The 22948-nt window shown below is 35.6% G+C and overlaps 1 protein-coding gene across 7 annotated transcripts in view; it reads left to right on the top strand.

Annotated features, from left to right (window-relative positions):
• Window positions 1–22948, top strand: part of CNTLN (centlein) — a 311458-nt gene that overhangs the window by 212949 nt on the left and 75561 nt on the right. For 5 of the 7 annotated variants that reach the window (XM_053205061.1, XM_053205063.1, XM_053205059.1 and 2 more), the window contains 3 exons: window positions 4124–4304; window positions 8301–8394; window positions 8475–8698. In XM_053205061.1, coding sequence (XP_053061036.1) covers window positions 4124–4304; window positions 8301–8394; window positions 8475–8698 — 499 coding nt within the window. The remainder of the gene's footprint in view (window positions 1–4123; window positions 4305–8300; window positions 8395–8474; window positions 8699–22948) is intronic. The other 2 variants (XM_053205064.1, XM_053205060.1) reach the window with 1 other exon arrangement.

The following is a 22948-nucleotide window of genomic DNA, read 5'->3' as shown; positions in this document are numbered from 1 at the left end:
TATGCATTTTCTATTTCTTTGTCTCCCATATATGGGTAACGCATAAACATACAAGCTGATTGGGTGCTCTCATGTTACAGGGACCTGAGGAACGTCACATATGCACACAACCAGGTTGCCTTCCCTTATCTTGAGGTCTTTTCGTACCATATTCCTGAGGGAGGGGATTCTACCACAGCTTCACTATTTTTTAAGCTCTCCAGCTGATTCCAATATGTAGACAAGTTTGGGGACCACTCTTTTGTTTTTGTTTTTCAACTGTTTGTTTATTTTTGAGAGAGAGAGAGAAAGGGCATGCGTGAGTGCAAGTCGGGGAGGAGCAAAAAGAGAGGGAGACAGAGAAACTGAAGTAGGCTCTGCACTGACAGCAGAGAGCCCCATGCAGGGGCTTGAACTCACAAACCATGAGATCATGACCAGAGCCAAAGTTGGACTTTCAACCGACTGAGCCACCCAGGTGCCCCAGGAACCACTGTTTTAAATGATCATTGGGTCAAGCCCTCGTCTTCAGACAGGTAAAAAAAAAAAACCTTGAAAACAAATTGATGAAGGTGAGGAAGAAGGATGAATCTGCATTCCCATTTCTTTTTGACTCCTAAGATTTTCTTCCTTGTTCTCAAAAGCCATTAGAGATAAAATCCTACTCAGCTTAAAACCCACTAATCATTTATCTGTCTTCAAGGAAATCCTAGTTTCAGCTAATTATGTCTCAGCAGTTGATACTACCACACTCTTCATAATAGAAGTGGTGCAGTTTACTCATGCGTGAGTATGTATGTGTGAATAGATACATGAAAGCTAAGTAACACAGTCAGTTCTAATTTCATCGTATTGGTACACGTGAAGATGGTCACATATTTTGGGAGATGAATCATACAATATCTCTTAAAACATAAGATTGTCATTTAAGTTGCTTAGCAGTGAACTTGATTTTACATTGTGAGGATTAAGTGTTACATTTCCTGCCTGACAGAACACTCTCAGGAATCACTCAGCTGCAAAAAATACTCAAACAATTAGAAATCCCACAGTGGACCTTCAGGACTTTAGAACATTCTATTTCTTTTAGCTTTTCATAGTCTGAAATCTAAGAAATTTACTTGAATACTGAGAAAAGCAGAACTTTGTCCTTCATATATGAATATAAAATACTTTATTATATAATTATGACCTTGTTAGTATTTATATATTAATGACTATTTATCTTTCATAGTTGAGCAGTATTACAAAAACATGCTATCAAATGACAAAAATAATATAATACAGTTTAGAAATGAGTGTGAAGTCCTTCATTCAAGTGAAAACAATCCATGGAATGAGCGAGTACGCTGCCTAGCAATCTATGGTGCGCTCTTCCTAAGGGTTTTGGGCAAGAAGGAGTTTTATAGAAGAAGCAATGCAGAAACAGGGCATAGTTGGCTGGGAGGTTAGGGATTGATTGGTTGGCTGGGAGGTTAGGGATTGATTGATTGATTGATTGATTGATTTTTATATGACCAGTATGTCCTGGTCTGTAGAGTAAAGTAAGTTAGCTAAAGCTGTGTTGGAGGATTGTGATTGGTGTGTATTAGGTTTCCTTGACAGTGAGGTGTTCTGTATAGACGTTGTTTTGTGTGACCTGTCACGCATTTCTGCCTAGATCTGCACATACACAATCATGGAGGGCTTTGTTGGCTTTCCATATCTGGCCTCAGGATTGGAACTGGCCCTTCTGTTTCTGATGCCAGGAGGGATTAACTTGCCTCTCTTCCTTGAGCCAGACCATGCTGGCCCCCTGGAATGGATCAGGGAGGGAAGAGGACTATGCAGACACCCAGCCTCCTAAGATTGTGAGATATGATAAGACAAACAGAGAAAAACCAGCTCGCTCTGGACTGCACTTAGGCAAACTTAATGACTAATCATAAATCACACATGGGTAGTATATATATCGCCCTGGCTGGAATAGCTAGTTGGAAGTCTTACCTGAGGGGAGGACGCTGGCCCAGGACCCTCAATCACCCAGGACCCTCAACCGGGCCTCCAACCTGGCAGTTCATTGCAGGGCTTCCCTAGCCAGAAAGTTGGATATTGTGAGTACATGATTTGATGTATTAATCCTTCTTTGTTCTCCTCTATACTTCTCTTCCTCTTTATATTTACTATAGTTGCTTAATTCCTTATATTTCCTTTCCCTTATAATTAATAAAGCTTTCTTCCATGAAACAAAAAGTTCAGCTATTGCAAATTACTATTATTCAGAACAGGTGTTTACTATAAATGCAGCTCACTTAGTTCAGATTTCTGATAGAGGCCAGACCACTGGCACAGCCTGCATTTTGTGGGTCCTGATACACAAATAACTTATCAATGCCCAATTCAGTGATGGGTGATTTTCAGGAAAAGTTGTTCATACCTCGAAAAACAGAATTTCATCAAACCATGTTTATCAAACTTGTGGATAACATGACATGAGAAAGGGGTAAAAAGTACTTTACAAAATATAATAAAAATCCCCAAAGATAACAATAGACTGGGAAGATAGAGTTACACAGAAGACTACAGGGTCCATTACTTAGCTGGAAGAGCCAGTTGCTCAACTATACAATGGGGAAAATATGGGACTTTGCAATAGTATACATAAAAATATTTTAGGAAGTTTTAGTTAAATCTTGTTTGAGTCTACAGTACAATGTACATTCCAGAAAGCTTGCATAATTTTAGTCTGCATCTACCAAAAGTTGTACTAAGTAATTCACATAGTATCCTTGGAATATGAAATTGAATTCTGGACATAATGCTCCATCAAGATAAGGTGGAGTGACCAGGGTGAAAAAACATCTCAAAAGCACACATAATAGGAATGTTTGAATAAGCTAGGGATGTTTTTTTACGAGATGTTTCAAGCATCAAATGACCATATCCAAATATTTAAGAGATCATCCATGTGGAAAAGGAATTAGACTTACTTGAATGTTCTGCTCAACCTCAGCACTTTCATTCAATCTTCCTTCTCATTAATACAAACTATTAACATAATTTTACTTATTTTTCTTGTTATCTGAACCCACCCCTTTAGGATGAAAGCTGCATAAGGGCAGAGATATTTGTCTCCTTTATTCCTTGTACTTTATCCTTTGTGCTTAGAAGAGTGCCTGGCACATAATTGGTGCTTAGCAATGAATGATGAATGGACATTTTACTGAATGATGAGTGGACATAAGAGATGGAACTGAGATCAGTGGGTGAAAGCCTCGGATATTCAAAACTTGTCTCAGACTCAGGAAAACTTTCCTATGAGAAACGTTAAAGCTTTCTGCCCTGGCCCAGAAAGTAGTAAGTGCTCCAATCCTGGCAGCATTAAAACATGTGCTTCCCAGGTTAACGCTTAGTAGAAATACTACAGAAGTGGCACTACCAGGCATTTGGTACTCTAATTTAGATATCTAATTAGATCTATTTATCTAGTTATCTAATAAATATCTAAATATTCTAATTTGTTGATGAGATTTTACAATTTTGTAAAACACTTCTTTTTGGCATTTACTTTCTTTTCATTTAGATGACAAGTAAATAAGATGTTGAATTGTTTTTCAATAGGCATACTCTTTTTCTTTGCTAGATATACTTTTCAAATATGGTATACCTAAGGGAATTGTAATAAAGAGGATATTTGGTTGTGAAAAAAATCAGGATCACTGATGCAATATAACATTTATCAGGTGAAGAAACATGGTCCAGAGACAGTAAGTAACTGAAAGGGCCATATAGTCAGAACTCTAGTCCCAGGCCAGTGCTTGCTTAAGGCTGCTCATTCTACTGCAGTAGTAGGTCTCTGTGTAAGTGGTGTTCAAATTCAGTCACCAATGTGGATGTCCCATCAGGTTAATTAAAGAAGTCCTACTTGTACTTATTTATTCATCTTAGTAAGTTTGAGGTCATGTACAGAATTAACAGAAATAACAGACTGTAAAACATGTTTAGACTAATTTTTTTCTTAATTTAGAGGACCAGTAAATGTTCAAATTAAACTTCTAGCTTTAAGTGCAATATGTGCTAGAACAGTATTTGATCTTGAACTTAAAATGGGTACATTTAACAACTCTTCTTCTTGCGTTTCATGTTCCCCACTTTTTCCCAAAAGCAGTGATCCCGAGGCACAGACCTCTCAAAATTTAGGAACAATTATTGTAGAAACATCCCAGAAAATAAGTGCTATAGAAGATGGAAGAGACCAGAAACAAAGTGACCAAACAGAAGGTAGCCAAACGCAAGGAAAAGAAATGGTACGAATATATCCAAACACAGATGGCAAGACCCCAAAGGTATATGACACAGTGTTCCTTGATTATAAGCTATGTTTTTAATTTTATCTTATGTTTCATAACTTATTTTTGTTGCTAATAATTTAATTTGCATCCTTAAAAAATTTTTTTTCTGTGAAGTATACGGTGAAAATACTCAACTTTTTAATAATTTCTTAAGAAGACTAGTTAGGAATCACAAGACTCAAGGAACAATGTGATTGGTGAGTTTTATGAGTTTTAATTCTGCCTCATATATCCCAGCCTGGATGCTGAATAAACCTGCCACCTGGAAACACTTTCATCAAATGATGAAAGGCCCCAATAAAACCCTGTGCTCTCTTGTTAAGGGACCAAGAAAGGGGCAGCCAAGCAAGATAGAAAATTTTTACACAGTAATCACCCTACTGTACCCAAATACCACAGAAAAAATTGCAAACCTACCTCTACTCACATTGATAAAGACCTAGTGGGGAGCCTAGGCTTTTACTCTCACCTGGCTCTAAGGAGTCACCCCCAACTTCTCCTCCACCCATCAGGGTGGTGTTAGAGAAGACAAAATGAGGGGCCAGTGGTAATGACTCCCTGCCATCTTGTCATCAGAGGCCATATAAGGAGCTAGACATCTGAGTTCATCCATCAGTGAAAAGATGACCCTCTCCCTTCCTTGCAGGGTGATTTCAAAGGCCAAGGGCAGAGACGGGGACTGTCACACCTCCTGTATCTATAAAGCCTCTCACTCCCCACTCCCCACTTTGTCATTGGACTCTAAGTGAGGAGCAGAAACAAGTCCATGCTCCATCTCCCAGGCAGGATGGCATCAACCTTTGGGGAATTTGAACTTTCACCTCCACCAAGCAGTAATGAGGTGCTCCTCCCCAACCTCTTTGGTGGGGACTGCCCATTCCCAGTTGGCAGTAATGAGGTGGTGCTCCCTTGCTCCACCAATATGGTATAAGAGGAGGCCTGCTAGAAGAAATAAGTAAGATCCAGAGTGTTAAAATAAAATAGGCAAAATGTCCAGGATACAATGGAAAATTACTCATTATACCAAGAAATCAGAAAAACCTCAACTTGAATGAAAAGACAATCAACAGAAGCCAATAACAGGATGACACAGATGTTGGAACTACAGGACCAGCATTTTAAAGAAGACATCATAAAAATGCTTCAACAAACTGTCACAAACAGACTTGAAACAAATGAAAAAATAGAAAATCTCAAGAATGCAATGGAAAGTCTCAGCAAAGAAATAGAAGATATAAAAAAAGAACCAAATGAAATTTTAATAAGAAATAAGTGTTTTGTGAAGATTGTGACATCAATTCCTACCACTCAGTGTCATGTCAAGACTGATTACAACAAACGCCCACCATGAGAGGAAGAAAGGTTTATTTTTTACATAATGAAATACAGAATCTAGAATGAATTCACAAGTATAAACAACTGATTTTTGACAGAGAGGCAAAAGCAATTCAATAGAGGAAGGATGGTCTTTTCAATAAATAATGCTGGAGTAATTAATTGGATATCCCTAGACAAGAAAATGAACCTATATCTGAACCTCACACCTTGTGCAAAAATTAGCTTGCAGTGGATCACAAATATAAGTGTATAACATTAAATCATAAAAATTCTAGAGGGAAACATAAGGAAAAATCTTCAGAACTTAGGGCTTGCTGAATAATTTTTAGAGATGATATCAAAAGCATGATCCCTAAAAGAAATTATCAATAAGTTAGACATCATTAAAATTAAGAAATTTTGCTCCATGAAAGGACCTCTTCAGAGGATAAAAAGACATGCTATAGACTGGAAGGAAGTATTACAAACCATATATGTGACAAATGACTCATACTTTGAATATGTAAATATTTTGTTGGGAAACAACAGAATGCTGGCAAGGATGCAGAGAAACTGGATCTCACATATAATAATATAAAGTGGTACCCCACTCTGAGAAACAACTGGCAGTTTCTTTAAAAGAAAAAAAAAAAGAACAGAACAAATCATACACATCATACAACCCAACTATTTCTCTCTTGGACACTTATCCCAGAGAGATGAAAATCTGTGTTTACCCCCAAAATCCTATATATGAATGGTCATAACAACTTTATTTCTAATACCTGAAAAACTGACAACAACCAAAATTTTCTTCCATAGTTGAATGGTAAATTGTGATACATCCATTCCATGTAATACTACTCAGCAAAAAAAAAAAAAAAAAAGATGCAAATTATTGATACATACTATATCCTAGGTTTGCTTCTTCAAATTTCTCATCTTGAGTTCCTTGAGTTTCCTTTAACATTTTTCCATATTAAAAAGACACTTTAAGTGTGCTGATTTCAAAGTTTAAAATTTTTTAAATTTTTTCTGAAATTTTAGTAAGTAATAATACTGGAAATGGTTCTTTTTAATTTAGATCCAGTTAACTTGGTATCAGGTCTGGTGACGAATACTGGTAATTTGGTAGTTCTGTCTGGGACAATTTTATAGTGTCATGACTGGCTCTTAAGGCCTAATATAGCAATGAAACATTTAAAAATATATATATCTGATATACTGGTTCTAAAAAAGTTCAAATGAGGCATTTCAAAAACAAACATTTTGAGAATGAAACAAGTTCAAAGGAAAAGTAATTGGTTTAAAGGAAAACCCTATCTTAGATAAAATATTTGGCTCATTGCCAAAGTAACACTGGATAAAATTTATTTTTTTCTACCATTTTTATTATAATTATTTTTTCTGGAATTGGGATCTCTGAAAAAAAAATCCTTTTTAAAAAGAATTTTCTAGATTAGTAATGTACCTGTTTCCCAGCCAATAAATTCTTCGATATGACCACATATTTTAGTAGTATGATTTATAATACTTTAGAAACATGTTCCTATTTAAATTTTTGCTTTGGAGAAGCGTTTTAAAAATTTTTTAATCTGCTGGCATCTCTAATTACAAATCTGAAATTCCTGGGGCAATAATAAGAAAAAATTTTTTTTTAATTTGTGTTTCAAAATATCAAAACGCTATCTTATGTTTCTGGTATAGTAAAGGTAAAAAGCAGACTCAATATAATATGAATAGTATAATGCCATTTTTGTTCATTCTCCAGAATAACCTAGAAGAAAATATCCTAAAATTTTGACCATGGTTATTTCCAGGCAATAGGCTTTCTGGTCACTTATTTTCTTTTCCTTCATTTATGGATATTTTTTTCCCCAGAGAACACATATCATTTTGAATAATGGTATATAGAGCTTTACATATACACATACAGTGAAAAATACTAAAAATATATAAAGCATTAGATGGTTTCTAGGAGTCCTAATATTCAATAAATCCTTGTGTAAATGGGCTATAAAACTCTATCCATATCCCAGAATGGAATGCTGACTGTGACAAGTAAATTAATTTTTTTCTTTTACCTTTGACTCCCTTTCCTCATTTCTCCTACCCTCTCCCCTGCCTCCAATCCTTTTTAAAATTGGTGAAATATTTTGGAACAAAAGTCATGTCTTCGTTTTAGAATGTCCTGAGGAAAACATACAATTTAAAGGAAAGTTACTTTATTACCATCAGCATTTGTCAGCTTTATTTGTCAGAAGGGATTAATCAGTCTCCATGCAACAGATAACAGTATTTGACCAAAGGACCTAGGTTCCCAGAGAATAAGATATTAAATTATTCTTATTTTATTTTTGTTGTTTTTACTGTATTTACTCCTGGATTTTAAAACTGTCCACAGGTTAAATTCCTACTAATTCAGGGTTGATTGTATTTGTGTCTTCTGCTTGCTAGTTGATAAGTCAACTTTAATGCACATTTATGTTCATTTATAAGTTCTTGGTATCAATTATAGACTTTGTTTAGATTTTTTTTGAGTTTGCATAAATATATATATATATATATTTTTAATAAATATATTTTTAGGTAAAGAAATATTATTTACTATGTTCATTCACTTGAAGTTGTTATTGAGTAATAATGTAATTTTTAATAAACTTTCAAATTTAGGATTATTTTCATTGCAAGAATGCTAGAAAGCCAACTTTTCAAAAGAAGAATGGTAATATACAAAAGAGTTCTCATACAACAGTTCCTACCAGAGGTAAGAATATATATGAAATTAACAATGTCTTTTTAATTTAATGTATTTTTAAAAATATTATGAACATTCTTTTTGTATAGTTAACAGAGAAAAGTGGAAAAATATAACTTCCCAGAAGTCAAATAGCAATATTATTTTATTACGAGAACGTATTGTATCTTTACAACAACAAAACAGCATACTTCATAATGCCAAAAAAACAGCGGAATTGTCTGTAAAAGAATATAAAGAAATAAATGAAAAACTCCTTCAGCAGCAACAAGTATCTGATCAACGATATCAGACAAGCAGACAGACAATAAAGGTAAAGGAACCTTAAAAATCAATTATAATAGACTATATTATCAAGGTGGATATTTTCTTTTACATGTGTTGTTCCTGTTCATTGTTGTGTTATAACATTTTAAGGACAGGCTTAATTAATGCATTTATCTCACTTAATTTGCCCATGTCTAAAACTTAGAATTTATCATTATAAATCAAATTATTAAATAGTAATTGCCTCAGTTCCTCTTTACAAATACTAGTATAAAATGTGCAGAATTTAACATAAATATCTATTTTAATGTGTTCTTATAATTTACCTATGCTTTTTGAATTGAGTTTTCTGCAATAATTTGTAGACACATTATAACTTACTGCTGGTTATCATAATTTAATCTTAAAGCACATGGAAAGGAAAAGATTGTTCCTTAAGTCTCCGTTCTTAAAGGTATTTGTTTGTATAAAAAATGTTTTGCTGAAAATTTGTCAGAATTCATCAATGTAGAAAGTAATTTTTATTTTTATTTATTTATTTGTTTTAACGTTTATTTATTTTTGAGACAGAGAGAGACAGAGCATTAACGGGGGAGGGTCAGAGAGAGGGAGACACAGAATCTGAAACAGGCTCCAGGCTCTGAGCTGTCAGCACAGAGCCCCATGCAGGGCTCGAAATCACGGACCGTGAAATCATGACCTGAGCCGAAGTCGGCTGCTTAACCGACTGAGCCACCCAGGTGCCCCTAGAAAGTAATTTTTAAATCACTGTCATACATAATTTTAAATTATGCTTAAATTTTCTACTTCTAATATCTAGTGCTTTGATTCAAGCAATACTTAGTAAATGTTTTAATTATAAAGGATTACTATTATAGTAGTTATACTAATAAGAACTGTCTCTGGCTTCATTCCCAAAGTAGCCTAATAAACCAGATCTGACCCATGTTCCAAACTTACACTGAGAGTTACTTTCTACCATCTGGATTTTAAAAATTTATTAAGACTTATTTTCTGGCCTAACAAATAGTAGATATGGCAGAATATTCCAGGTGCACTTGAAAACAATGTGTATTCTGCTGTTGTTGGATTGAGTGTTCTCTATATATCTATTGAGTCTAGTTGGTTAATAATGATGTTTAACTCTTCGATATTCTTGCTGATTTTCTGTCTAGGTCTGTCAGTTATGAAGAGTGAAGTATTTAAATCACCCACTATTAATTTTTTTTTGTAATAACTTTAATGACATATATTTCACATACCATAAAATTCTCTTATTTAATTCAATGGTTGTTACAATATAGACAAAATTGTGCAACTATTACCAAAATCAATTTTAGAACATTTTCCTAACTTCATAAAGGTACCCTGTACCTTTTATCCATCATCCTTCCCCCATCTCTGCTAGCTCTCTGCAACTACTAATCTACACTCTGTCTATATAGTTGTATGGGCAGAAAAAATTTTCCTTCTTCCCTTCTAGGTTCTTTGGCTTGTCTAATAATTAAATTGTCATAAAACAGATTAATAGAAGAAAAAAAATTTAATTTCGTGTGTATGCAAGCCCCATAAAAAAAATGAGACCCAAAAGGCAGCTAGATAATTGAAGTTTATATAACATCCTGAGCTAAGGACAGGGGTTGAGGTGTGAGATACAAAGGGAGGGAGGACTTTCACAGGAAGTCTACAGGAGATGTTTGGAAAACAAAGGTTGTTCTGTTATGTAGATAAATTTCTTAGGTAAAAACGTATTTCTGATAATATCTCTCTTCCTGGTAAGACTTGCTTTCCAGTGTAAATTTAGGCAATTGAAAGGAATGGATAAAGAGTTTTTCTTGAATCTGCTGGGTTTTGGTTGCCTTTAGCTCAAAACAATCCTTATGCCAAAGGACATATCTTGGGATGGCAGAATCTGCTTCCCTTCAAGATTTGCCTATCCAGACATTTCATACAGATGGAATCTTAGAATATGTGGCTTTTGGTGTCTGGCATCTTTCGCTTCTCATAATGTTTTAAACATTCATCCACGTTGTAACATGTATCACTATTAGCATAAAGGTTTTGATGATTATTCATTCCTCCATAAAAGAAATTTAAAAACAAGCAAACATTATTGGGAATCAACATCTTCATAGCACTTTGTGCAGAACCTAATCTTCTAAGGATCCATGTAATAATTCTAAGACACTTGATGGATCAAGGGAGTCACAAATTTTGTGATGAAGTTTTGGGGTGATGGTGGGGTGGTCTGGAGCCAACAAGCAAGAAAGAGTTCTTGAAGACATCTTTGATGCAAAAAGGTGATTTTACTAAAGCATGGGGACAGGACCCATGGGCAGGAAGAACTGCATGGGGTTGTGACAGTAACTCATTATATATCCTCAGGTTGGGAGGGGGTCAAGGATAGGGTAAGTCTCTAAGGAATTTTGGGAGCAAGGTTTCCAGGACCTTCAGGGGCTAGCTTTTGCTAGGAAAATGCCATTTATTACCATTTAATAAAACCTCAGTCATGAGACCCTTTAGATGCATATCTGGGGGCCATAAGCTTGGAGTATGATTGCCAGCATATATCTTGGGGGAGTTGAGATAACGGAAGTTGACTTACAAGGTCCTCGAGGTTGGGATAATGTTAAGCTAAGGTTCTCTTTTGTCCCTGGCAAACTGTCATCATCGAGACAGCTGAGCTCCTGGAGGACGGTCACTCTGCCCGGTTCAAGGCCTTGTCAATGGGCTGTAGGCAGTAAGGGAATTTAATTTTTCATTTGCCTTAGTTTCCCACATCACCATGGCAAGTACTTAAACCCCTTTCCTTTGTTCTTGGGCAGCCAGGAGTGTCCAAGGAATATCACTCAGATCCCACCTGGGGTGGTGGGGTGGGGAGGAGGTGCTGGTTGTGCTTTGCCCCTCAGCCTGCCTCATGCTCTCTCATCATTTTCTAAGCCATATGTTCCTTGGAGATCAAATAAAAGCATATTACATGAAAACTACAAAGCATTTTTTGAGACTTTCTATGTACATTGAGGAACACTTATAATTCCTCTAGGAAATTCTGGAAATTAACCAAAGACTTGCAACAGTCTAGGGAGTGTTCTTCAAGAAAAACAGCTGAATCTAAATAAGAACAGGACACTGTGTGGCATTTTAATTTGCCTTGGTCCCATTCCCTACTATCCTAGCTCAGCAGTATCCTGGGAATAAAGATGGTTCATGTCCCCCATGCAGCCTGGCAACTACCAGAAGAAACGGAATGGAACTAGAGCCCCTGCAAAGCCTGATTCCCAAATAGTTGTCATCATTTGACCTGTCTGATGCTTTCCTGGAAGACCCCAGTTGAAAAGCTGTCTCTGATCCCAGTCATTGTGAGCAGCCTTCTTAGCAGGTTTGGTGGGTATGGGATTGTCAAAACAATTACAGGCAAGTGTTTTAACTTCAAGCTGCCTGAAGTGATAGATTCCAGTTAAGGTCAAACAATATATTAACCAAATAGCTTAAAAGGAATACTGGGAAATGAGATGTCCATAAAAGTTTCAAAAGGCTATGACATCTTCCTGGGAATCTGGAGGACACATACATTCATAGAGCTTTGTGAATACTCAGGTAAGAAATGAGAAAGCCTAAGTACTTGCCTCTGTCTTACATAAGGCTTTGTACAAGTGGATAGTAAATATCAAGGCAGTATTGTTCATAGCAGCATTACTAATAATAAGCAAAAGGTAGAAATAACCTAAATGTCCATTAGTTGTTGAAAGTATAAATTGTGGTATATACATACAATGGAATATTATGAAACCATAAAAAATAATGAGTATTGATATGTGTTACAACATGGGTGCAACTTAAAAACATATTTAGTGAAAGAAGCAAGTTAGAAAAGACCACATATTTTGTGATTCCATATATATGAAATACCCAGAATAGGTAAATCTATAGAGACAAAGTAGATTCATGTTTGCGTTGGGCTGGGGGTAAAGAAGAATATGGTAGCAATTGCTGAAGTATGTGGGTTTCTTCTTAAAGTGATGAAAATGTTCTAAAATTGACTATGATAGTGGTTGAATGTATCTGTGAATATATACTGGAAACCATTGAATTTTACACTTTAAATGGGTGAATAATGTGGTATGTGAATTATATATCAGTAAAACTCTTTTTAATGTTAGTTTTAAATGGGAAAATATACCAACAAATAGTAGTATCTACATGGCTTTTACTGAACAATACATTCATGGTTGACAGAATAATATAATAAAAACCATTCTCCATTCAAATTAATAAAATCTACCAACATAACAATTATTTATGTAATAAATAATGGTAAAGTGTAATAGCTATATAACATTTTAATTATTTTTTATGTTTATTTATTTATTTTGAGAGACAGAGGGAGCACATGCACAAGCTGGGGAGGAGCAGAGAGAGAGAAGGAGAGAGAATCCTAAGCAGTCTCCAAAGCCTGGCGGAGGGCTCAATCTCATGAACCATGAGATCATGACCTGAGTTGAAATCAAGGGTTAGATGCTTAACTGACTGAGCCACCCAGGCACCCCTAACACTTTTAGATGTATAGAACCTACTGTTAGACAAAGCACTTAACTTCAATTATTATTAAATTCAACAAAGTAAAATATAGTTAAAGTTAATTTTCCTAAAATTAACTTCTAATTAAAACTTGTGTTTTCTTTTTTCTAACATATTCCATTGTGTATTGCAAAAGTAAGCATCAAGGAATAGACTGTTAAAGCTAATAATATTGACAGACTATCTTTTCCAGTTTAAATGCTCAGTTCTTTGACCTAAGAGCCTTACTCATAATTCAGCTGAAACATGTGACAAATGAGTCTCAAGTCTTAAGAATAACAAGGTGTAAATGTTATCCTCTTTTGTTCTAGTAACATTACTTAATTGTATCATAACTGTGGAAACTCCTTGATAGCCACATACGTGTCATCATGTGGATTTAAACAGCATTGTTTCATTGAAGCAAACTACCAGAACCATATTATAAAAGAAAATGCAGCTTTACCTGTAAAAACACCTTTTAGAATATCTTTTAAATGTTTTGTAGTAGGTGTTAAATAATTATATATAAGATATCAGCTGGCAGATATCAAATGTAAATGTTTGTGGTATTTTACATACTAGAAAATTTATTTTATGGTAAGCTTTCCCCTGAAATAATATGTGTTTCAAGAAAGTATAATACTCCATGTCATTCATTTAAATATGAATAGATGAATTATTTTATTAATTTCCTTTCTGTATCTGTTTAAATAACAACATGGATTTCAAGAGGCTTATTATCACTGTGGATTGCACTGTGTTCTCTCAAAATTCATGTGTTGAATCCCTAACCCCCAATGTTATGGTATTTGGGGATGGGGCTTTTGTGAGGTAATTACGTTTAGATGAGGTCATGAGGCAAGGGCCCTCGTGGTGGGTTTAGTGCCCTTATAGGAAGAGAAAGAGAGCTCTCACTAGAACCTGACCATGCTGGCATTCTGATCTCATACTTCCAGCCTCCAGAACTGTAAGATATTAAATGTCTGTTTTTTAAGCTACCCAGTCTATGGGGTTTGGGTTGTTGTTATTATAGCAACCCAAGAATAGTATTGCATATTTTGGTGCTAGCTTTGGGTGCTATTGTAACAAATATCTAAAAATGTGGAAGCAGCTCTGGAACTATGTAATGAGTACATGCTGGAAGCGTTTTGAGGTTCATACTAGAAATATGGACATTAAGGGTATTCCGGAGAGGTTTCAAATGAAAATGAGGAACATGCTTTTGGAAACTGGAGGGGAGGCAATCCTTGGTGTCGGAGAACTTGCCTGAACTGTGTTCTAGTGTTTTGTGGAAGGCAGAATTTGAGAACAATGCAATTGTATGTCCTTTTATTAAAACTTTATTTTAGAGGGAGTAGCTTTAGGTCAGAGCAAAATTGAAGTTACTGAGATTTCCCATATACTCCATGGCCCCCCACATGCATAGACTCCCTCATTATCAATATCCCCACCAGAATGGTACATTTATTACAATTGTTAAACCTACTTTGATACATCCTAATTACTCTTAAGTATACAGTTTGCAGTTCACTCTTGGTATTGTTTGGGTTTGGACAAATGTATAATGATATATCTCTGTTCATATATTCATTTTCACTGCCCTAAAATTCCTCTATGTTTCACCTGTTTATCCTCTGCTGCCCACCCCCCACCTTGCCTCAATCCCTGGCAACCACAGGTCTTTTTACTCTCACCATAGCTTTGCCTTTATAGAATGTCATATAGTTGGAATCACACAATATAAAGGGTTTTCAGATTGGCTTCTTTCTTTTAATAATATACACTTAAATATCCTCCCTGTTTTTTCATGACTTGATAGCTCATTTCTATTTAGCATTGAATAATTTTCTATTGTCTGGATGTGCCAGTTTATGTATCCACTCAGCTTCTGAAGGACATTTTGATTGCTTCCATGTTTTGGCAATTATGAATAAAGCCACCATAAACATCCCTATAGAGGTTCTTATGTGCATATAAGCTTCCAGTGACTTTGGGCAAATACCAAGAAGCATGGTTGCTGGATCATATATAAGAATATATAAGAATATAAGAACATATAAGAATATGTTTAGTTTTTGTTGTTTTTGTGGGTTTTTTTAAGTTTATTTATTTATTTTGGGAGATAAGGAGAGCACATGCCAGCAGAGGAGGGGCAGAGAGAGAAGGAGAGAGAGAATCCCCACCTGTCAGCACAGAGCCTGACGTGGGGCTGAACTCACAAATCATGAGATCATGACCTGAGCCGAAACCAAGAGTCAAAAGATTAACTGACTGAGCCACCCAGGCCCCCCAAATATGTTTGGTTTTGTAAGAAACTGCCAGACTGTCTTCCAAAGTACTTTACCATATTGATTCCCACCAGCAATGAATGAGACCCCCATTGCTTCACATTCTCACTAGCATTTGTTGACAGTGTTGTGGATTTTGGTCATTCTAAAAGTGTGAAGGGGTATTTCATTGTTGTTTTAATTTGCATTTCCCTGATGACATATTATGTGAACCACCTTTTTCTATGCTTATATGCCATCTGTTTGTCTTCTTTGGTAAGGTGTCTGGTCTCTTGCCCACTTTTTAATTCAGTTGCTTGTTTTCTTACTGCTGAGTTTTAGGAATTCTTTGTATATTTTGGAAAACAGTCCTTTTTCAGATGTGTCTTTTGTAAATATTTTCTTCCAGTCTATAGCAGTATGGGTGGGCCTTCTCATTCTCTTGATATTTTCTTTTGTAGAACAGAAGTTTTGAATCCTAATGAAGTCTAGCTTATCAGTTATTTTTTTCATGGATTATGCTTTTGGTGTTGTATCCAAAAAGTGATCTCCACACTCAAGATCACTTAGAGGTTCTCCTATTTTATCTTCTACGAATTTTTTTTTTAAATGTTTATTTTTGAGACAGAGAGAGACAGAGCATGAACAGGGGAGGTTCAGAGAGACAGGGAGACACAAAATCTGAAGCAGGCTCCAGGCTCTGAGCTGTCAGCACAGAGCCCGACGCGGGGCTTGAACTCACAGACCATAAGATCATGACCTGAGTCATGACCGAAGTCAGACGCTCAACCAACTGAGCCACCCAGGCGCCCCTCTTCTACGAATTTTTTAGCTTTGCATTTTACACCTGTGTCTGTGATCCATTTTGAATTAGTTTTTGTGAGGGTATAAGGTCTGTGTCTAGATTCTTTTTTTTTTTTCTCCTGTATATATCCAAGTGTTCTAGCACAATTTGTTAGAAAGCCTATCTTATCTCCATTGGATTGCTTTTTTATCAAAGATCAATTGACTCTATGTAGATCTACTTCTGGCTATGTGTTTTATTCCACTGGCCTATTTATCTATTCTTTTACCACCACGTGGCTTGATTACTGTACCTTTAAAATTTTTTTTTCAACGTTTTTTATTTCTTTTTGGGACAGAGAGAAACAGAGCATGAACGGGGGAGGGGCAGAGAGAGAGGGAGACACAGCATCGGAAACAGGCTCCAGGCTCCCAGCCATCAGCCCAGAGCCTGACGCGGGGCTCGAACTCACGGACCGTGAGATCGTGACCTGGCTGAAGTCGGACGCTTAACCGACTGCGCCACCCAGGCGCCCCTGTACCTTTATAGTAAATCTTGAAATCAGGTAGTGTTAAGTCTTCTGACCTTGTTCTTCTCCTTCAATACTGTATTGACCAATCTGGGTCTTTGCTTTTTCATATAAACTTTAGAATTTACTCATCTCTCCTTTTTTTAATTTTTTAAGTAGCCTCCATGCCCAACATGGAGCCCAACTCATGAACCTGAGATCAAGAGTTGGATGCTTAAGGGGCGCCTGGGTGGCTCAGACGGTTGGGCGTCCGACTTCGGCTCAGGTCATGATCTCGTGGTCCATGGGTTCGAGCCCCGCATCGGGCTCTGTGCTGACAGCTCAGAGCCTGGACCCTGTTTCAGATTCTGTGTCTCCCTCTTTCTCTGACCCTCCCCTGTTCATGCTCTCTGTCTCAAAAATAAATAAATGTTAAAAAAAATTTTTTTTTTAAAATAAAGAGTTGGACGCTTAATTGACTGAGCCACTCAAGGACCCCTCTTCATATAAACTTTTGAGTCAGTTTGTCAATATACATGCTGGAATTTTGATGGGGATTGCAATGAATCCAAAGAGCCAATTGGGAAGAACTAACATCTTGACAATACTGTATCTTCTGCTCCATGACTATGGAACATCTCCATTTATTTCTTCCTTGATTTCTTTTATCAAACTATTTTATATTTTCTCGTACAGACATTATACATATTTCGTTAGATATATATCAAGGTATTTACTTTTTAGGTATGCTAATGTAAATGGTGTTTCACTTTTTTAAATGTTTATTTTTTGAGAGAGAGAGAGACTGAGCAGGAACAGGGAAGGACAGGTGTTTCGCTTTTAAATTCCACTTGTTCACTGCCGGTATGTTGGAAAGGGATTGACTTTAATATATTAACCTTTTATCCATCAACTGTGACATATTCACTTATTTGGTTCAAGAGTTTTTTGTTGGTTCTTTTTGATTTTCTGCATCAACAATCATATTGTCTGTGAACAAAGACAGTTTTATTTCTTCCCTCCAATTCTGTATACCATTTTCTTCATTTTCTTGTCATACTGACTTAGCTAGGACTTCCAGTATGATGAAAAGCCAGGGTGAGAGGAGATCTCTTGCCTTGTTCCTGATCTTAGTGGGAAAGCTTCAAGTTTCTCACCATTAAGTATGATGTTAGTTATAGGGCTTTTGTAGATATTCTTTATGAGTTGAGGGTGCTCCCCTCTATTCCTAATTTACTGAGTTTTTACTATAAATAAATGTTGAATTTGTCAAATGATTTCCTGCAACTAGTGATGTGATCATGTGATTTTTATTTTTTAGCCTGTTGATGTGAAGACCTACATTAATTGATTTTTATGTCTTGACTTGTTATGTCAACCCAAAAAGAGGAAATCCTCATATTGTATATGATGCAGTTAAGACTTAAAGAATTGATGTTAACTCCATTGTCTTTTTACTTTTCTTGATCTTAACTCCATAGTCTTTCTACCTTTCAAAGTTGACTTTTTATGCAGTTTTACATTTAATAGTTTTAAAGTTTAACATTTGTGAATTCTGTTGTATCTAACAGCTAATTTGCTCCTCAAAGACAAAAACCATGTATTATACTTCTTTGACAACTTTCACAGAATCTGCATAATTAAGGTCAAAGTACATTCTCAATGAAAGAATGAAGTTTGATTTATGACTAGTTTTCTGCCAAGATACTGATATGATAATGCATATTCTTATCAAGATTAAAAAATTGTAGGAGTGCCTGGGTGGCTCAGTTGGTTGAGTCCGACTTTGGCTCAGGTCATGATCTTATGGTTCGTGGGTTCGAGCCCCGCATCTGTGCTGACTGCTCAGAGCCTGGAGCCTGCTTCAGATTCTGTGTCTCCTTGTCTCTGCCCCTCCCATGCTCATGCTCTGTCTCTCTCTGTTTCAAAAATAAATAAACATTAAAAAAAATTTTAAAGATTAAAAAATTGTTTTCTACTTCAAGTACCTTCCACTTTTCTTTATATCCTTCTAAATCTAGCATATCACTTAAAGCCTGCTTCATATATCACTTCCTGCATGCAACATTTCCCAGAGACATTCTTCTTTCTTAAGGTTAGCATAAAATACAAGAATAATTCCATTTTTAATTTATTATGTTGAAGTAGTAATATGACATATAAGTGAAAGTATCCCACAGACTTTTGTGATTAGGAACTAGAGAATCAGTTTTGAGAATTGGAAGAATAGATAAATAGGTCAAGACTGAATATTCATTTACATTAAGAAAGTGAAGGCATTGGTGACATTAAATGAAAGAACTATAAAGTTTACAAATCAATTAATAGATTATATAGTATCATGAAAGTGTTGGAAGTTATGGTTTTGATAGGAGAGTTAGTCTTATGGTGCTTTCAAGAAGAATGAGGCCTACTGTCTTCTGTTTGTCAAAAATCCTACCAGGCCCACTTCACTTATTTGTGCTACCTTTCTGGTAACTATAAGCATTTAATTTTCTGAACCCTGATTTGCACAATGGCCCTACGTGTTTTCTAAAGGAAAATGATACTCCTTTTTGTCCCTCTAAAATGGTATTTCTGTATATTAATAGCAGTATTAACTAATCCCCAGTGTCTTGTATTGAGGAGGCATGATACTATTCCCAAAAGTTAGAAAAGAGTTACTTTATAAAATGTGGACCAGAGAACCGGACTTTCACTCTAGACCATTGTTGCTTAATAGCCTTTAATCTGCCTTTACCATAACTCCTCAACTACAGTGTCCCAAGTAATCTCAGAGCTCAAGTATAATATGTCAACATACATGACATAAATACACACTGCTGTTTATTTTGTGATTAAACACCATTATCTCCTCTGATATCTTGATTCCCCTGCCATCTGAGTCAGATACAGGTAAATTTTACAACAGCAGATTTTGTTCTCAGAAACTTTTTTTGGCAACTGTGATCTTAAAGCAGGTTCATTTTTAGGATTTGAATTTTCAAGTTTGCTTCAGCTCTTGTCCAATTTCATTAACCAATTAATCTTAAATTAGTTTAATCAAAACCCAAATAAAAGATTTCTCCAAGTGTCAAAATCTGGAATTAAAAACAACAGCATAACCCTTTCAACAAATATCTTGGGTTTTTAGGTTAATCTAGCATATAAACTTTGAGAATACTAACTACTAAATCTGAAGAGTCTTTAAGTAAACCCTGTAATTCTAAAAGGACCATATTTTGTGGATCTCCATAAAACATTTTAATCTGGGTATACGTATATGATTACTATTGTCTCCTAAATTTACAGTTACCTTTGGTTTGTATTTATTTATATAACTCTTATTTAAAAGACTGAAGGTATTAAATTGTACTGGACTTTTTTTTTCTATCAGGAATTGTAGAATTTTAAATAGCCTCATTTTCATTTTTGTGGTCTGTATTCACACCTCTAGTAATAATGAAGTAGAAAACTACTCTCTTATTGTATTTCATTGCTAATCTCCAGAGTTTTCTTTTATCTTATCCCAATAGCTTGTGTAGTACACATTCCTTGTAGGGTATTCAGTTTATATATGTCAGATTCTCTAGGGCCATGGCTTTTGCCAGATGAAGCACTTTTGATTTTGAAGCTGATGAAACACAGTGCTATTATTGATCTGTGCATGACATAGCCTGTCTCTCTCCTAGCAGAGTGTAGCAACATTTATCCAGGAATTTGTGAAATGTCACTCGGATCATGTTCGCAAGGTAAACTGTGCAAAAACCAGGATCTGAGCTGAGAATCTATGTGGAATTGGACGTGACTGTCTTATTCCTATGTCTTATCTTCTAGATGAACCAAGTGATATTTGTTAACAGAATGTCTGTGTCTTATATTAGACTTTGTAAGGAACTATTATTATCATCACTCAGAACACTATGTACTGGAAAATCATACTTTTTATACTCTGTTTTTAGATTCACTTGTGATCTTACCCAGAAAATAGTAAAATAAGAAAATATGACTTGAAAACATCAGTTAGAAATTTATTTTCTGTTTATAATAAACCAGTGTTATAATATATTACACAGTATTATATTCCTAGTAGTGTTTTTATTCTTTGCATCAATGAAATGTCAGGTAAGTGTCTTATTATAATATCAACATGCCTAGAAGTGACAAACTATAACATTTTTCTCACTGTGGAATTGTTGTGATATTTATTAAGGCATATATTTTAGAGTTAGGTTTTAAATGCCTAGAATTTTGGTTTGCAGATGGATAGATGTATTTGTTACAATTCCTTTTAGTTTAATGTACCTAACATGGGTAAGGCATTCTAATAATAGGATATTCAACAATGAATTAAACAATATCTTTGGCCCCTATATAAGATGCTACTAGGAGAGATGGACATGTGTATCACAATACAAAGAAATTATATGTAATATATATATGTATATTATATACTTATATAATATGTATATAATTCTCTATATTCTATATAGAAAATATACATAGAGAATATATATATTCTTTCTGTGTGCTGTATGTACTGTGGATGTGTAATAGATGGAGAAAGACAGTCATTCATCACAGTCATTATTTAGTAAGGCTTTTGAAGGAGGTGGCATTTGCGCTTAGACTTATAGTTTGGTTTGATTTTGAAAGCTGTTATAAGTAAAACAAAGCCATTGGATGAAGGAAAGCTTGAAAAGGCATCAAGGTGAGAAAGCAGTTTGTTGTGGCTATTGAATAATCTGGTATAGCTGTGGTTCTCAACTCTAGCTGCATGTTCTCCTCACCTGGGGAGATTTAAAAAATACTTATGCCCAGATCCTACCCTAGACCAGTTAAATCTGCATATCTGGTAGTGATCCTTGCACCTTGATAGTTTTTTAAAACTCTCAGGTGGTTCTGATGTACAGTTAGGCCGAAGGCTAAACTTTGAGAAAATAGAAATTAAATGGAAGTAAATGAGAGATTGTTTAAATATCATGGCAAAAGACAACAAATATCTAGACAATACCAATAGAAGTAGAAAGAGCCGGGGAAAAAAAACACCAAGAGATATCACAGTGGTATAATACAGAGTTTGATGACCAATCATATATGGCAAGTCAAAAAAAAAAAAAAAGTATTCAAGGTACCTGTCAGGATTCCAATTAAAGTAACTAGAAAGTTGATGATAAACTATATTTGTGGCAATATAATATACTAAATATTGTGGGAGGAAAAAACCTCATATGAAAGCATGCCCAGAAAGTTGAATAAAATATAACAAATTTATTTATAAATGCACACCATTTAAAAATATAGAACATACAAAAGAAAGAAAGGAAAGAAGAAAGCAAGCAAGCAAGCAAGAAGAAATGTGAACCCCTAGAGGCTGAAATCAGTGACACCTTACCACTGTCACCAAGTGGCAATTTGTCACTGAAGTGAAGATATCAGGTGAGATACAGGATAAGTGAGTGTAAAATGCAAAGGAGAGGCCTGGGCTAGAGGTATGAATTTTGGAGTTATTTAGATCAGATTTTAAAATGTGAGTCTGGATGGGATCACCTAGGAAGTGAAGGTGGATAAAGAGAGAAGAGGTCCCAGGTCAGAGTACAGGGTCCTCCAAGCTTTAGAGCTTGGACAGATGAATTAGGATGAGAAGAGGTGAGGTCAGTTAAGTAGGAATAAAACAAAGAGGAAAGAGTATCTCTTTTTTTTAAATTAAATATAATTTATTGTCAAATTGGTTTCCATACAACACACAGTGCTCATCCCAACAGGTGCCCTCCTCAATGCCCATCACACCCACTTTCCCCTCTTGCCCACCCCATCAACCCTCAGTTTATTCTCAGTTTTTAAGAGTCTCTTATGGTTTGCCTCCTTCCCTCTCTGTTACTCCCCCCCCCGCCCCCGGTCTTCTGTTAAGTTTCTCAGGATCCACATAAGAGTGAAACATATGCTATCTGTCTTTCTCTGTATGACTTATTTCACTTAGCATAACACTCTCCAGTTCCATCCATGTTGCTACCAAAGGCCATATTTCATTCTTTCTCATTGCCAAGTAGTATTCCATTGTGTATATAAACCACATCTTCTTTATCCATTTGTCAGTTGATGGAAATTTAGGCTCTAGGAAAGACTATGTAAGAGCCAAGTGATGAAAGTGTTTCAAGGACAAGTGAACAACTCTATGTCAAATGCTGTTGATTAGAA

The sequence above is a fragment of the Acinonyx jubatus genome, chromosome D4, assembly GCF_027475565.1.
Source record: "Acinonyx jubatus isolate Ajub_Pintada_27869175 chromosome D4, VMU_Ajub_asm_v1.0, whole genome shotgun sequence".
Taxonomy (NCBI): domain Eukaryota; kingdom Metazoa; phylum Chordata; class Mammalia; order Carnivora; family Felidae; genus Acinonyx; species Acinonyx jubatus.
The sequence above is the reverse complement of the archived record's forward strand: the minus strand, read 5'-3'. Positions and strand labels throughout refer to the sequence as shown.